The 17,925-nt window shown below is 32.4% G+C and overlaps 2 protein-coding genes across 9 annotated transcripts in view; both read left to right on the top strand.

Annotated features, from left to right (window-relative positions):
* Positions 1-15,390, top strand: part of LOC126913788 (guanine nucleotide-binding protein G(q) subunit alpha) — a 60,205-nt gene extending 44,815 nt beyond the window's left edge. For 2 of the 8 annotated variants that reach the window (XM_050717036.1, XM_050717032.1), the window contains 7 exons: positions 6,130-6,314; positions 6,414-6,568; positions 6,964-7,092; positions 8,619-8,748; positions 8,849-9,002; positions 11,127-11,234; positions 13,185-15,390. In XM_050717036.1, the coding sequence (XP_050572993.1) occupies positions 6,130-6,314; positions 6,414-6,568; positions 6,964-7,092; positions 8,619-8,748; positions 8,849-9,002; positions 11,127-11,234; positions 13,185-13,267 (944 nt within the window). In that variant the 3' untranslated portion in view covers positions 13,268-15,390. Of the gene's footprint in view, positions 1-6,129; positions 6,315-6,413; positions 6,569-6,963; positions 7,093-7,663; positions 7,793-8,618; positions 8,749-8,848; positions 9,003-10,074; positions 10,183-11,126; positions 11,235-11,592; positions 12,866-13,184 lie in introns of those variants that run through there. The other 6 variants (XR_007709382.1, XM_050717037.1, XM_050717039.1 and 3 more) reach the window with 6 other exon arrangements.
* A 1,096-nt stretch (positions 15,391-16,486) lies between these two features.
* LOC126913786 (uridine phosphorylase 1) overlaps positions 16,487-17,925 on the top strand; it is a 47,086-nt gene continuing 45,647 nt past the window's right edge. Inside the window, exon 1 of the mRNA XM_050717022.1 lies at positions 16,487-16,714. Coding sequence (XP_050572979.1) covers positions 16,680-16,714 — 35 coding nt within the window. The 5' untranslated portion in view covers positions 16,487-16,679. The remainder of the gene's footprint in view (positions 16,715-17,925) is intronic.

Raw genomic sequence — 17,925 nt, 5'->3', positions numbered from 1 at the left:
GACGATCAATTTTCGAACGACGCGAGGGCAGAAAATTGGGTTAGATGCAGCGCGTATTTCAGACGATGCTATGAGCTGCGCGCATTTATATCGCAAACTAGAAAATTTGTATGTGATTCCTGCACAGATCGTGAGATTTGTCTTATTTCATGTTTCGTATCAACATATTTCGAGCGCGCAAAAAGGCGAATAGTACAAACATTTTCTCACCAAAATTAAGGGGAACAAATTAGAAACTATACTATATAATTAAAATCTATATCGCAAACTAGAAAATTTGTATGTGATTCCTGCACAGATCGTGAGATTTGTCTTATTTCATGTTTCGCATCAACATATTTCGAGCGCGCAAAAAGGCGAATAGTACAAACATTTTCTCACCAAAATTAAGGGGAACAAATTAGAAACTATACTATATAATTAAAATCTATATGGCAAACTAGAAAATTTGTATGTGATTCTTGTATAGATCGTGAGATTTGTCTTATTTCATGTTTCATATCAACATATTTCGAGCGCGCAAAAAGCGAATAATGCAAACATTTTCTCAGCAAAATTAAGGGGAACAAATTAGAAACACTTTCTTTTTAACAACTGAGAGACGTGTCGTTTTACACGTATATTTTTTACTTTGTCTGATTGAACTTTTATAAAACATCGATTACAGATCTTCGTTACTAAGCACTCAAGGCAATTATACAAATTTTATCATACGGAGAAATTGATTTTTCGATAAATGCTAAAATTGCTTTCGATAAATGCTTACTATATTTCTAGATCCCATATGTCTGATATAAATCTGATCTGATAAATTTCAGCCTGTTTCATCCACTTTGTTCTGAACTGGATATGTACTTTTTTCAATTCTTTGGATATTTTCAACCTTTTTCAATAATTGGTTCATCTAATTTGGTACCATTTTAGAACTGTGTGTTGTACCGTGAATGGTAGGTCAATAGGGCTCGCACCACAAAGCAGCTTCTTTTTATAACAGAAATTTTCGCGACAGTCTAGACTCTATTCATTCTTCTATTCTTTACTTTTCTTTCATATTTCCCTACATCTTTCTTCGTTCGAACACCATGCTTTACGATTTCCTTACCAGCTACTTAGACGAACATTAACTGTTCACCAAATTTAAACGGTGTCAGGTGGCAATATCGAGATGTACAGCAAAGATACTGAACGAAGCATTTTTTAAAATAGATTTTACATACGTTTCATTTTCCCATATGTATGTCAAATTTGTATAACATTGAATAACACGAAATTTATGTAGATGTTATATTTAATAAATGCTAATTTTTGTAGCCATTGTACATGCACAGTGTCTTGCAACCGAGATGTTGAGAAACGACATTGATCAACACCAAGAAAGTGATGTTGGTAAACTACTTTTTTAAACCTTGCCTTAGACTTTGCTGTCATTTACGTTATCTTCTTGCAATGAATCAGCTTATGGAAACGAGTAATTTGTTTCAAGAGGCAAACATTAGTCGTACACGTATGTAGCATAATTGTGAGGCTGATAAAAGGTTGAGTTGACCGGTTTGGCTTCCGAGAAGCTCGGTTGATGATACAACCAGGTGAAAGGTAATTCACGCGGCAAAATAAATCCGAAACATAGTATAAATATTTCCATGCGTTTATCTAATGATCTAACACGATAAATACAAACATAAGTAAATATTGTAAGTTGAGATATAGTTCGGTGTACACGTAACAAGCGCATGTAACGTACTTGTATTTACAGCCAAGTTGCTCGGAATCAGACGCTGATACAATCAAATTCTATGGTTACAAAAGGTTGTATATAATTTAAAGAAGAATTACAACTAAAGTTACTGTTACAATTCGCCTCGTTGAATCGAATCTACAATCTTCGGCACAAACGTGACTGGAGGAGTTTAAGAAACACGCATGTTTCTCGTGTTGTTAGAAAACTGGTAGTTAAAATTGGTTTGATTAGGTTGATTTGAAAAATTGCTGTTTAACATTTAGCTAATATCTGCGATAATAGCTGCAAGTCAAAAATTAATATTTCGTCTTGTTCAAGTTGACTGGTTCAAATTATCCGAATGAAAAGCTACCAGCGACGATAAAGTAAAGAAACGTTTGCAGAAAGTTAGATGGCCAGCTTTCAGCTAACTTGGATAAAGAGCAAAGAGGTGTAAACAAACGGTTCGGCAGTTTATACAGGTGACAATCTGCAATGAGAATGACGAGGATAATTTCATGGATTATCAAATCGAACAGCTCACTTAAAGTACGGCTCGATTAAATGGCGAGCAACTCCTTGCGGAAAAAATTAATTTGCACACTTCCGAGCGTATGATCCGATAAGGGTCGAATTAATCGGCTTGCAACCTATTTAATGTCGGCGTTATTATTAGCAAGAAAGAGGAAAAGAAATGGTATATACTAGTTGCAACGGCTGATAGTGTTAGTTTATGAGCGAATTATTACTCCATTATAGCAGCGGCTGCGAGATATCATAGCATCGACTATTTACAGCGGAATTGTGACTCGAAAGTTCGACTGAAATTCGTATTAATTCGTTTGCAGAGCCCTCGCTGAGTTTTCGTTGGATTCTTCTCTCCTTCAAATTATTCCGTAACGATGTACCTGTAATTTTCTGTTCATTATCGATATATTGGAAGGTGTTTATTATCATTAATAAGTAGATTCGAACAATATATGGCAGGCTAAAAATCATAATGATGTAAATGAAGATATTAAGAATTTTATCGTGTATTTCAGCTCTTAAAAGTATCGTAGTTTTATTTTTATAATTAAGTTAGTTATAACTTTATTCTCTGCCGCGATACGTCTTCATGGCCTGAAAAAATATAAATTTGTATAATATAAACATAGAACATTATTTTTTAATATTAAATAACGGTTTATTTACGCCACTATGATTTTCCGTTGTACATCTATGAAGACATTGCTTGTTATTTAAAGCTCCCCCAAAAAAAGGATAGCACAAATTAATTTTTATTCTTATAGTAGCCGTGCGCGAGTTTTGCAAATTCGTAGAAAAATCGTTGCAACAAGCGTGTAAAATTATTAGTTAAAAAAATTAATAACGAAACGTTTTAATTAAAATTTTAATAAAATCTCTGACTACGTTTTTGCTGTGTTAAAGAGGAATGCATATTCCGCAAACATAATTAACTGAAACTAGTAAACTCAACAGAAAATATGTTAAACTATAATATAATAAATTTCGAAAGTTCCAACTGCAATTATGACGTAAAAATATTTTACAAAAGTGATTCCGTAGGTCAATTTCTGATTGAATGTCTTAACGTAATTATCCACGGTGGCCGCAAAACCACACCATAGTATTTATTGTAGCATTTACATACTAATTAATTAGACCCGAGTAATATCCAAATAGATGCAGAGAGAAGAAGGAATTAGTACAATGGCGAACAGAAGAAAATGTATAAAACGAGAAGTATAAAAAGGAACTGTAACTTTACAAAACGAGCGTTGCTAATCGGGTAAAAGATTGTCTCAGTGCATAAGTTACTGAAATTCATAATATACCAACATAAAACTTTAACATTAAATTTTCTGTCATTTTTATACTCTATCGTATGGTCAAAACACAGAATGGACCTGACAGAAAAAGATACTCTTGGAAAATAAGGACATGAGCAGGTATTTTTATGAAATTTCACGTAATTCAAAGAATCGGATACGAAAGGATACAGAGAAGAAGAGAGACGATGGTACGTCCCTGGTGTTGGTGTCACTTCCCATTTCGGGTTAGCGGCTCGGTTTTTCGTCGTAGATGTTCGTATGCTTCCGCCGGCGACCCGGAAAAGCACGAGGCGCGCATCGGCCGCTGCGCGGAAATTGTCGAACGAGCGATGGAGGTCGGCGGAGGTCGGCCAACTCGAACCACGCTGCGGTGTCGATTCGATTCTCGATACGCGTAGCTGTCGCTTGGAAAATCGTTGGGCCGGCTTTTGTCGTCCACGTGTTCTCACGGGAACTTTGGCCGTTTCTTGCTACGAACCGAGCAACGCGGATCATGCAAATGCAAATATTAATATGCGACCCGCCGAGTAACTTACGCAACCGTTAATAACTCGTAATGTTTGTAGACAGCCGTACATCCGTATTCTATTAACGAGTGATAATGTAATACGATATTTGTCATTGGAACGGTTTGTACATAGAAGCAGGACGGCTCAATATTACCTCTTTTTCAGTTGTTTCCCTTTCAGACACCAAGATACGAGGCAGAAACGAGTAACTGGATCGCTGTATTAATTATCGAATAGCGAGCACCAGCGCTTTGTTGCAATCGATACTTTCTCTCGTTCTTTGATCGCACAAGTATCGATGATATTTTCAAATTATTCGATTCTGCTTTAATGCAGTTTACGACGCACTATTTGACAAAGTGTGGCGGCGTATAATAATTGAGTTTACGTGTTTGATTGTTGAACGCTGCTTGTGTACGAACACAAATAGCGTTACCTAACACGCAGTACCGTGCTACTTGCTTTAATTGCTATTGGTAGCCTATTGGTTAACGCCAAAATTCTCTGTTTATGCTTTTTACGCTCCTTTCGTTACATAACCTTAGATTTGCATTCGCAGAAAAAATTCGGTACGCATAACGATTTTAAAGCCTCGATTACATAAACGTCGATATAAGTCGAATTAATCGGCTCGGAATCGTTGAGTAACAAGTGACAAGTAGCTTCAACTGGATATTTAATGAAAAATGGATACCTGAAAACGTCGTAAAAATATCTGAAGCTGGCCATAAGACATAAAAAAGAATATAAAAATCGTCTTGGAATGTTTGCAAAAACGGTCGATGATTTGCTCGGTACGATTAAACCGAAAGTTGGGTAAAAGTCGACTTAGCTTAGAGAACTCGTATAATAATTAAGAGAAGGTCGACGCTGGAAATAGAACGTTATCTAATAACCATTTTTCTTTTTAGTTGAAGAAATAACAAAGAATGGCTAAGAGAACTCTAACTTCGCTTAAAACCCGAAGAAACGTTTCAAGTGTGCTGAATTTAGATAACTTGAACGAGACGAAATCCAGCCATGGAATTGGATCTAAAAATTAAAGTTACTTAATTTTAATGTTTTGTTTTTATTTATATTCTGCACTCTACGTGATATAGGATTTTTTATTTAAATATAGAATACAAAGTAACGTTGAATATTCTGAAAGAGACCAAATGTAGTAAAACCGGCTCTGATTATTTATTACGACATCACTCGAGAATCGACGTCCTGAAATTTGAAAATTCTTGACATAGATCCTGCTATTTTTATATAACTAAGTAATTGCACTTTCAATTGAATTGCTACGCGGATACCAATAATATCGAATATTCTCAAGAAAAGATGGATCTCTTTTTTGGAAATTTCTCAAATGTCTTAAAAGCTCGTGATTGTAAGTGTTGTATTTATCAGTTCGTACAGCGAACTATTCGTTCCGGAACTCGTAATTATTACAAGATGATATTTCTATAAATAGCCGTGGAAATAGGTGAATGAAATTTTTAACTGTGGTTCGTTTCTTCCTAATTATCTGACGGAATCTACTTACTGATTTATTAAATTGATTCATCAAATTGACCACAAAGATACATCACAGTACATTGTTGGCTGTAAATATTAGGACACCTAATCGTTATACGTACATTTGCTGAAAAATGGCAAACCTTACCGTGCTTAGTGTCTTTAGTATTAGGTAATATGTATTATAATTTGTACAAAATATCCAACGGTGTATTTACATTCTATCGAAGCTTATTTCTAGAAAAATGATTATTTTGTTAAGAAATAAGTTGATTGCAATTACCGCTACAAAACAACAGTGGTACATCGCACGTTTCACAGACAGATTTCACAGATACGTACTATCTGGTAACATTTGTTCCAGTAAATACACAGCTTTAGCCGATTTATCCTAATAATACGTAATGGCAAACGTAACGCACGCGATAGAATACCTTCGTTACGTATGAATGAAATTTATAAATTCATCGGTCGATTAAGCCGAATCGTGAAAGTACGAGTAACCCAGAAAAAGTCGATTACCTCGGCAACGTTCGCTCGTTAATGATTCACAAACTTGTTACAGGTACTGGTGAATCCGGCAAATCCACCTTCATTAAACAGATGAGAATCATCCACGGGTCTGGTTACTCGGACGATGACAAGAGGGGGTTCATTAAACTCGTGTACCAAAACATTTTCATGGCCATGCAGTCCATGATCCGGGCGATGGACCTCCTCAAGATCCAGTACGCCTCATCTGCGAATATAGTGAGTATTTTTATCGGTGACCCTGGCCAACCCTTCTCCCCGTGTTAATTATGGTAACCAAGTACAACTGAAAAATGTGTTGTTTCCATGCGATCCTAGGAAAAAGCAGAACTCGTGCGAAGCGTGGACTTCGAGACAGTTACAACCTTTGAAAGTCCATACGTAGAAGCAATCAAAGATTTATGGGCGGATAGTGGTATCCAAGAGTGTTACGACCGCAGGCGAGAATATCAGCTCACAGACTCCGCTAAGTAGTAAGTACCGTCTGGCCGTGTCTTTGCCATCTACTTGCCCCTGAGGAGAGCGTATCTTTCTTTCACCTTGTTCCACTCGACGTCATTGTTCGGTTAGCAGTCCCAACGTGTCGGCCCCTAAACGAGTCGAATACGCATCCGCTAAGTACAGGCCTGTGTGAAACGTTAAACGCGTGTAACGTCTAAATATGGAGAATCCGTTGTAGAGAAATATTTGATGGAACGTTGAAGGTTTGCATCGACTGCTAGGTTTCTATTTAATAAGCGATCCATTTACTCGTGTGAATGGTTTACTCGATATCTGGTTGATTCGATATTTGTTCGTTGAACGAGATTATAATATTTGGGAATGCCAGATGTCCCGTGTATCAGGTATTGAGAACATGATGTTTCAGTTACCTATTGGAGATAGATCGAGTCGCAGCAAGGGGCTACCTCCCAACAGAACAGGACATTCTTCGTGTGAGAGTGCCTACTACTGGTATAATTGAATATCCTTTTGACTTGGAAGAAATTCGATTTAGGTATGTCTCGCCATGCAAAGGAAGACGCTGCCTGTGCCTGTGATCTACTTACATTGGACTCTTTCTGCATCGTGGCTGCATGTATTGTGACTCACCGATTTCATTGTACATGGAATCCATCATTCGTTTCGTTTCTCCTTTCTCACTGGCGTGTCACGAGTTCCATTGATACCTCCGGTTTTATGACGTGCCGTGGTTCTAAGTTCCCTTGTACGAAATTTCGTCTCTCGCGACGACGAGAAAATTTCGTGCTCTGTATGCGGAGAGAAGACACAACGCAAGGTGTTCCTCTTCTAGCGGAGGATGGACGTACACGGTCTTTTCTCGATCAATCGTATTTATTTACAAGGAACATAATAGCTTTGCGGTGAACGATGTAAACTGTCCCACTGTCAGTTACCGTGTCATAAAACTGTAAGAATAAATCAATGAACTTTGCATTTGAGAGAATTCTTACAGGCTGGGGACAACGAGCATGTGTCAAATGTTTTGCGATATTCCTCTCCTCGTAATCACCTTTAATACATGCATGGGCATGCACTATCAGACTGTGGCTTCGTTTGTTTTGCAGTTATCTTAGTGACCTAGAACGTATCGAAAAGCCTGACTTCCTTCCTACCGAACAAGACATTCTTCGGGCTCGAGCTCCTACTACTGGCATTATAGAATATCCGTTTGATCTGGACTCCATCATATTTAGGTACTAACACACATTACTTGAACTTGACTATACGTTTAGAAGTATACTATACTAACTTAGTATCGTACTAACCTGGAGTAATGGATTACTATCGAAATACCTGTGTGAGTTTTTTTTAATACGGGTAGACACTTTTATTTTATTCCTATCGTGTCATGTATTTTTTGTCTATACGTTATCGCAGTACCATTTATTTATGTTAATGATTTTTTTCTCTCTCGATCGTATATAGTTTCTTAAGTATTATCGCGATTTGTTCTAATGTAAATAATATTCTCTTATACGTAAGTTATCACATATAGAAATAGACTTTATAAGTTACAGAGGTAAAATAGAAGTAGCAGGTAATTAATAAGTTATCATTGGTAACGTAACGTAATAATAGTAATATTTACTATTTGTACCTTAAAAATTGACAAGGTGAGTGAACACCTAGATAACTTCTTATTTAAAAAAAACAGGATTATTTTATTTACTACATATTTTATAGCTTATTCTTCCTGTTTCGTTCTCCTTTCTTTTTTTTTTTTTTTGTTTTTTTTTCTCTTCAATTTTTATCCTTCGTTTGCTTTAAATAGCTCATTGTTTGCATGTTTTTCCATGAAATTTCTGTTCGGAAAATATCATTTTGTAAATATTACATTTGACTAATGAATCGTACGAGTAATTTAAATTCTGAATGTGAAATTAGGAATTATTTACAAACCGCACTTAACAAATTGATAAATATCGGATAACAGTTTGCGCTTTAGTTCGATTAATATTGTAGGAAATATTTAAGTCGTAAGTGAAAAGATAAACGATATTACATAAGTATATTTTACAGGATGGTAGACGTTGGAGGACAGAGATCAGAAAGAAGGAAGTGGATCCACTGTTTCGAGAATGTCACTTCTATCATCTTTTTAGTAGCTTTAAGTGAATATGATCAAATTTTGTTTGAATCGGAAAATGAGGTAAATACTATTACAATATTTCTTTCTCTTATTTTCTAGTTTACCCATATAAATCATTAACTAAATCATATCATTGTAACTTGTTATTACTATTTTTCAGAATCGAATGGAAGAAAGTAAGGCTTTGTTCAAAACAATTATTACATATCCTTGGTTTCAACAGTCTTCTGTTATTCTGTTCCTAAACAAGAAAGATCTGCTCGAGGAGAAGATTATGTACTCTCATCTTGTTGACTATTTTCCTGAATATAATGGTAGGTATATAACACTATATTTACTTATGAAAATTATACTATATAATAACATTCACAACATTAAACTTATTAATGTTTGTGAATCTTTAGATTAACACGTACAACATCGTATGTAATATATTGGATGTTTACTATTGTTTATTATGTGTGAACAAAAATCTACTAGTTGATTCGAGATGTGATTTTACATAGAAAGTTCTCATGCAAACACATAATAAAATTCAATAATTCATCAATAAAGGTTGATAATCTTTGTTAATTTTAATATACTCGGTTTAAAATGAATTTTATCTTCAGAAATGATTATGTTTCTTTATTCTATCCAGGAAGATGAATTAATTTTTCAAAACTCAGCAGACAATTCCATTATTGAACATTGCAAATAGATTTTTCATTTTTATATTTCTAGTTAATATAATTATTCCAACATTATATTTGATTTTTAATCCATTTTTATTAAATCTTTATAATTCGCTACTAGTGATTTGGAAATACTTTTCATGCGGTATTTTAGCTTTAATAAATAGAAAAATAAATTGGATTACTATGTTTTAAAAAATATTGCAGAGAACTTAAACTTTCGCAAGTAAAATAGAAAAGGAAATAATTTCTAAACGATTAATTCATTTAGAAACAAAGATTTATTTTGGATCAGTAAGATATAGATAGGTTCGAACTTGGTGAAAATTCTTTAATAACATTTCGAATCAATTGAAAAAAATATTTTTTACTCATACTGATACTTCTTGTATAAGTTATATATTTACTTCCCTAAAATATTTAGTAAACTTATATCTTTCCCATTCTTATAAATTATTCAGTCAATATTGTGTTTCTATTACAAATTTTATTTATATTTATTAAAATTAATAAAAATGACTCTTTATCTCTTAAAGTAATATAGAAATTATAATATCATAATATTATTAAGTATATCATAAAATGTGAAACGTGAAACACCTTCGGATGAATTGTCAATATGTTCAGAGAATCAGGCTTAGAATTATTTCGCATTGCTCTGGAGCGTACTATTCAGTTTATTATTAGTAAGTGAACAAGTTGTATGGTATAGGCCCTAAACAACAAGATGTACCAGCAAGGGAATTCATCTTAAAGGTGTATCTCAATACGAATCCTGATCCTGACCGCATGTGCTACTCTCACTTCACGTGTGCGACAGGTCTGTTTAAATATAACACATCCTGGCAGAAATTATAGATGTTTTGTAGAGAATTTTCTAAATTGAGCCAGTAACTATACATCATAAAGTTGTAACTGTATCCTTAAAGCTTAATCCTTTCTGTATTATAGAACAGCTATTTTCCGTATTTCGACATTACCTTTCATTCATTTTATCAATGATAAGTGATACAACTTTTCCATAAAACCATACCAGAACAACTTACATACATAAATAGAGATTTTAGTTTTTGCTTTAGGGAAATTTATTTTCACTTTACAATTGATTTCAAAGCATTTTGATATAAACATTCCTTAGAACTTTCCAAGTGTATCTAATTAGATCTAATTTAAATAATCTAATTAAAATGTGTTATATTTTCTTAATCTGATAAAATGAAAACATATATTAAGCTTACATAAGAGATTTGTATTTGACTGATAATAGCTTTAAAAGGTTTCTTTGAGAGTTAATAGAACTAATTGAATAATTTGTCCTTCAGTATTTATTGGATTTGGATATAAACTTCATTGATTTAGTAAACCAGATAAAGTGGATTTGATAATAGTTTCAACATCCAAAAAAATTTTTTTTTCTCCATAAAAACATAATCTTTACCTTCTGTGTCTAATTTTCTCTTTAATCTTTACATATCATTTTAATGTATATTAGTTTATATATTGTAGTAAAATAATTGAAATTAATTTTAGTTTTCTGTTATTATTATATCTTTGTGTTCTAAAAGTATTTTATTATAGGTAGTATAAATCTTGTAATTTTATGTTATTAATATTAATTAATATTTGAATTGGTTTCGATCAGATTTTAAAATAGTATCCCACTGATATTACATAATTAAATTGGGAGAAAAAAGATAGTATGTGCTTGAATAAATATAAATAGAAGTAATTGTCAATTCGTATGCTTGCTTATATATTTCACAGGCCCACAAAGAGATGCCATACCTGCTAGAGAATTCATTTTACAGATGTTTGTCGAATTGAATCCAGATATTGAGAAGATTATATATTCACACTTTACGTGTGCCACAGGTAGGCTGTTAGTAATTGATGCTAATGTGCATTTGTTTTTGCTTCTTAATATTATGTATGTTGTGTAAGATAATTTGCATGTTGCCTATATTCTACACCAGGTGCGTAATTCTTATCTTAATGGTTATTTACTTCAGGAAAATCAATCTATTTTATAGTGTCAAAAACTAATACTATTGTGCAATTTAATTTTAAAGAATTCTTAATTACCTATTTTTTGAATGTTTATTATTCATCATAGTTAATAATCTAAACATACTATTAGATTGATTTTCTGTCTGATTTGATGTTTCAAATTGATATTAACATTAAAATGTGGTTTATTATTGCATGCTGCGCTTATGGGATTATTCATCAGACACGGAAAACATTAAGCTTGTATTTTGTGCCGTTAAAGATACAATTATGCAAACTGCACTTAAAGAATTTAATCTTGCCTAAAGGACAATTTTTGCATTTACATATGATCTTTAATGTGTTTCTTTTATTGCGAATATATACAGATTTTTTACAAAATGATTATTAATGTTTAGTCATGTGTTGGAAAATCAGAGATAATAATAGAATAACATATTCTGTGTGCAAAATTTTGAGACTGCCAATCTGTTCCCTGCATAATATTGTTCACGCATAAATCATTTCAACATAATAATCAATTGTTACTGAAGTGAAATGCAGTGAAACATAGTAAAAATAATATTTGGTTTATTAGTATTACAGATTGAGTAAAGTAGTTTTTTTCAGTAATACCATATTATTTCATTAGTAAAATAAAGTACTTTTATTTAATTAATAAAATTTAAAACAGTTATCACAAGATATAATATATTTTAATCATGCAGAATACCATATAACAGAACTTAGATTAGTATGATCAATTTCATAACTGGTTTTAATTTTAATTCATAAGTGCTAAACTTACAAGGTCATTGGAAGGAATACTATGCTCTGCACAAAGTTTTAATGCATGGGTTATACAAACCATATTTATTTGCACATACTGTTTGATCATAATGTAATAATTTCTTAAGTTTCAAAATTTAGTTAAACAAGTTTATTTTATTTTAAAAAATGCTGCTAAAGAATTTTACGCATTCTTTCAATAGCAGGTTTCCGTAATTCATTTAACAAAGCACAGTTAAATGTGTAAAACAATAACGCACTGCTGAAAATGATTAAAGGATGATATTATTCCACTCATTTTGATCTTTATACCTACTTTTTGTGTCTGTACATTTTTGTTTAATTATTATCTTAAAGTCAATTCTTATCACAGAATCATACGAGTAACATTTTAATATATCAAGCATGGAAGATTTCTTTACTTCTATTTGCTTGATTGATGTAGCAGAATACTTTGTAAGAGCAGTCCCCTAATTGTTTCAAGCAGTGTATATTTCACGTTTGTGGGAGTGTGGAACATACTTTGTTCTTCAATGGCATGTGATAACTATTGCATTACATATATAACTTTCTTTTCTATTATATATACTTTTATAAAATTTCTGCAATTAATTGTAACTTCTCTAATTTGTTATGTTCAATTGTTAGTGATAAGGATTATAGAAATTATTATAAATTTATGTGCTTCAGTTATTTAATTTAAATATATCATTCCGCAATATAATTAATTTCTTTAATGATTCCTATAATATAAATTATATCATATATGTGTCAGTGTTTTTGTGAATTTTTATACATAGAAGATAAAAATTGCATGTTGCATGTGTATGAACTTCAAGCTTATTCTCACCCTTCACTTAAGGGTAAGTTGATTTGTCATATACTGCTGTATTACTATTCAATGAAAAATATTAATTACTCAAAGTTTCAACGTTTCTAAACAATTTTTAATGGTCACTAATGCTTTTTGCTTAATTAACTGATTAACTACATTATTATTGTTCAAGTTCATAAATTATAAATGTTTACACTTGTTTTCTCTTACAGATACAGAAAACATCAGATTTGTATTTGCAGCAGTGAAAGACACCATTCTGCAGTTAAACTTAAAAGAATATAATTTGGTTTAGATGGCAATACACAAAATTCAGGATGGACTCAAGAATTTTTCTTATACCCTGACCAAGGTATCAGTGTGAACTCTGTTAAGTTAGAAATGGGAAAGACGAAAAAGGCAGAAAATGAACAGTAATTTGTGGTGCCATCAGCGTACTGTCGCTGCTCCATTACAAGTGTACCAACTATTGATTAGTAAAATTTATAACGGAGGTAACAGCGATGAACAAATATGGACCTAAATCTGAGCGTTATACGTTCTTTCCTAACCTTCTCACTGTCAATACCAACAAATTGATTTAGTTTCGTACTCTATTTGTTGAATTTATTACCTTTTTATAGATTAGTTTAGTCAATCATGCCTGGCTGACTGCGTAATCGTCTAATTTTTATATAATAATACCACGAGCAACCCATCAGTAAACGTATAAGATAGAGTGCAGCCATGCCATAAAATGTCTGTCCAAGTGTTCATCTCAAATCAAGAGATCTCAGCAAGAAACTGAAGAGAAGAAGGACAAATGCTTTTTAATCACAAGTAGTCGGTGACACAAGTGAGAGCAATTTTAGTGCCATTTACTAGTGTGGTGTTTTTATTGCAGTCCTTTCTTAGATGCAAAAAGCCAAAGTGTTTTTTTATCTGTGCCAGAAGCAAGTCAAAGATCTTTCTGCATGTGACTCAAATTCATAATTCATCGTATAAATATTGTTATATATAATATATAAAATGAAACATAGGTTAGCATTGAAGAAAGCAACATGAAACCAACAAGAAGGAAACTTTACCACCCTTCAATATTAACAAATTATTAGAAAACATCTGTTTGATGTGATTTTAGGTAATTTAGGAGGTGAAAGGTTGCAGATTCTTCTGCTGTCTTTTTTCTCCGTAGGCTGTGTAAAAAATGTGAGGGCTGCGATCTCATACCATACAGTTATAAGTCTGCAATTTACGAACGACGTAAAAGTCTTAATTACAACACTGGTTTTCCTTTCATCCAGCCCTCGCTTATTGACACAGCATCGCGCAGCTAGGGACATGGTTTAAGAACGTATGGCCCTAGTTCGCATTGTATCCAGATTACAGTGTATGTATGTATGAACTGCTCACTGCCTGCGCTCGCTCATGCTGGCTAGCGCGCTGCCCACTGCTTGTATTCTCTAATGGTTCAATTAACTGCTGTTTGTGCCACCTTTTGATGTTCTACCGAAAGAATATTTGTATAAAGGTGATAGAAACTGCTTTGCACAAACCTAGAGAGTACTTGCACAATAAACTTTATGGTGTTGGTCAAATCAGTGAATTAGGGTATGACGTCTGGACATATATATTCTGAATGTCTAACCCTGATACTGCTAACACTCCACGTACACTGGGCAGCGTATGTCATACCCACTTTGGTTGAAACACTGAGTTTATATGAAAGAAAAAATATATAAATACATTGAATAAAATATAATATTAAGAGATAATAACAAATAATATTGAATAATAATAATATTAGTAATAATAATATTAATATAATAATATTAATAATAATAATAATATTAATAATAATATAATAATAATACTGCTTGGTTTTCAATGAGAATGTGTGATTAAAGAGAGTGAGGGAGAAGAAATAAACGTGTATTCAAAGTGAGAAAAATGGTAGTAAAAATGAAAGAAAGAGAGAAATGGAGGGAGGAGAAGAGGATGAGAGTCAGAAAAAGGAAGATAGAGAGGGAGAGAGAGAGAGAGAGAGAGAGAGGGGGGAGAGAGAGAGAGAGCGAGAGAGGAAGAGAGAGAGAGAGAGAGAGAAAGAATGGGAGTGAGAGAATGAATTTAAATGTATGATATGTATGCAGAATGTATGAAACATTTTAACAAAAGATAAAAATTGATTGAGACGAACAGGCTTTCTTTCGCCTGATTCAAGAATGTGCGAGTGGCGTGCAAATTTGTGGCTATAGTTCATTTGTAAATCATTTTTTGTCAAAAGTATACATTTTTCTGAAAGCATAATATGTTGAGTATTCTTTCTGTGTGTATAAAATGTAAACACCTACCACGCCCGAAATAAAATCAATGTTTCTAACTTATTTATAATAAATAATATACATTAATGATAAAAATAAACACAGTTTGTGACAGTAATATCGATGCATGATACCGCATTTACCTCGTATATTTACCTGAAAATATAGTGATCCTTGAGTAAAATAATAATCCCCGATCCTGTTTATATGAAAAAAGTGTTTAATTATGTATCCTAATAAAGAAGTTATATTTAAAGTTTATTAAGTTATATTTTGTTTTCGTTATGTAAGAGCTGTTACCGTTTATTAAAAAAAATATATTTTCGTTCAAGAATGTACTGTGAAATTCTTATTACCGCTTTTTACATAATTTTATTATAATACATAATAATCAAATCGAATGGAAATTTTATTCATTTTATTTATTATAAATTACCATACCACTTCTCATTTAAGGAATTATTTCAACGAATTAAATTTATACGAAAAGAAGTAGCGATTATTCACGTTTCTAATTATTTGAATCTATCAAACTAGTTAACAATAATTCCTTTAATCATTCACTGATTTGAATAGTTAATTTTGCTATCTAAAAAGTAGATAACATTTTACATATCAAATAATAAGTAGTGTATAATAGCATCTTTATTTTGAAAGTTCAAAAATTACCATTTTATTAGTGTAACAATATTTTTATAAGAAAAAGAGATAAAATTTTATAACATAATGTTTTAATCTCTATACCTGTAAAGGAAATGATTAACAAGCACATTTTATGTAGCATTTCAACTGTATGCTATATATGTTATACATGTTACATAAATTTTGTTTAAAGTACGTGATATAATCAAATCATCTTCGTATATAAACAGAATGGTAATATATTAGTAAACTGCAGATTTATAGGAAATTCACAATTGCTAAAATCCACATAAATATGCAAAAATATAAAAATATAAGTGCAAGATATCCAAAGTATAATAGTTATTACAGTATCCAGTGGGTGAAATAGATTTCTACTTAGATTTCGTTTATTTAATTAGTGTTATAAAAGTACGCATGTGCATGAAAATCCGCAGTTTATATATTAGCCGTGAGTTATTAGGGATTTGTAATTGGCGCACAAAAATGTAGCCGTACTACGTGCGCCAATGAGAAAGCGGGCCGCCTAGCGGTGCATTTTCAAACATCACGTCATTCTCTTAAGGCGAAAATGTCATACTGTGAAAAGGATGTTGATGCGGTAAGGAGAAAGAGCGCGCGCGCAACGTGTACGACAGCGTTATCGTCTCTGCAAGTATAGTCCTGCGGAGGATCATCGAAAGGACTACACCCCTACAGTAAATTGAGTTGGGCTTTGTTCCTCGAGTCGACTCCTACAGTGAATAAAGTCACGCAAGTGAAAAGATGAGTCTTCTACTAGAAGAGGAGGAACTTGACGAGTGAGTGTTTCTGTGGCTTGCAATTATATTTTCTACGTTTAAATTTCGACTTTCATGAAATGAGAGTTACCTCCCTTTTGGTTAAGCTTATAATAAGGGGCTTGGCAGCGTCTGTAACTCATTTTATGAAATAACAAGCTTTTCTCGCGTAAATGTTTATATCTCGACAGTTAAGGACAGGTTGTCCACAGTTAAGTAGTTTGCGCGATTGTGTATTTATTACATTTCTTTCGAAACTTTGTGAGATCGCTGTATGAGCTACAAGTGTACGGGGGTCCATGTGATTTTAGAAATGCAATTTTTCTTTGTACATTAATTTATGAACATGCATATCACATGTAACCTACTTAACAATTAATCGTGTCTCTACTCGTGATGTCTGCATTTCTTTAACGTTTGAAATATAAAATATATTTTCTCAATAATAAAAAAGAATAAGAGGGAGGGTAGATTAAAAACCGTTAGTTAATTACATGGAATTATGGGAGTAATGAGATTGTGATACTTGTTAAATTTCTTGTGTTTTTATTGCGTAGAAATATTACGTTTTTATAAATTTTCTTGATTTCACAAATAGTCTGCTGACATTTATGATATTTATAATAGACTTAATATTTATTAGGAAATAAGAATGAATTCGTAATATTAAAATATATTAGAAAGGTTAGCTTCTTGTAGAAGTATTATTGAATTAAATTCAAAATCGAAGATATCAAAACACATATAACATAGATAAAAGTCATGTGAAATAATTCGATACATAAAATAAATACGGTTTTATAAGAAATATTGCACCATAGAGCTAACGCATTAATAAACAACTTAATTTAAATACGAAAATTAAAACGCATAGAAAACGAAATATATATGGATTATTAGTTGTATATATTTAAATATTCCCGAAAACGAATTAAGATGGAAATAATTGAAAGACGTAAACTGGATTTGACATTTGCTTTAGCTATCGCTGGTCAGCAACGAAGTGGACGATCGATTTGATAGGCTTAACCATGTATTGTGTGTCATGCGTATATCATTTCTTTTTTGTCCTCAAACTAATCACCCGTGTGCTCATTCAAATGGGAACGTCAAAGTTATTTAGGACACCCTAATTAATTAATTTGATAAAAATTAATGTGATTAAATAATTCGAATGTATTAAGGTCTCAATCGATTCACCTTGAATTTTATGGCATATACTTTCCATTATT

Source organism: Bombus affinis, chromosome 2, assembly GCF_024516045.1.
Source record: "Bombus affinis isolate iyBomAffi1 chromosome 2, iyBomAffi1.2, whole genome shotgun sequence".
NCBI classification, from domain to species: Eukaryota; Metazoa; Arthropoda; class Insecta; order Hymenoptera; family Apidae; genus Bombus; species Bombus affinis.
The sequence above is the reverse complement of the archived record's forward strand: the minus strand, read 5'-3'. Positions and strand labels throughout refer to the sequence as shown.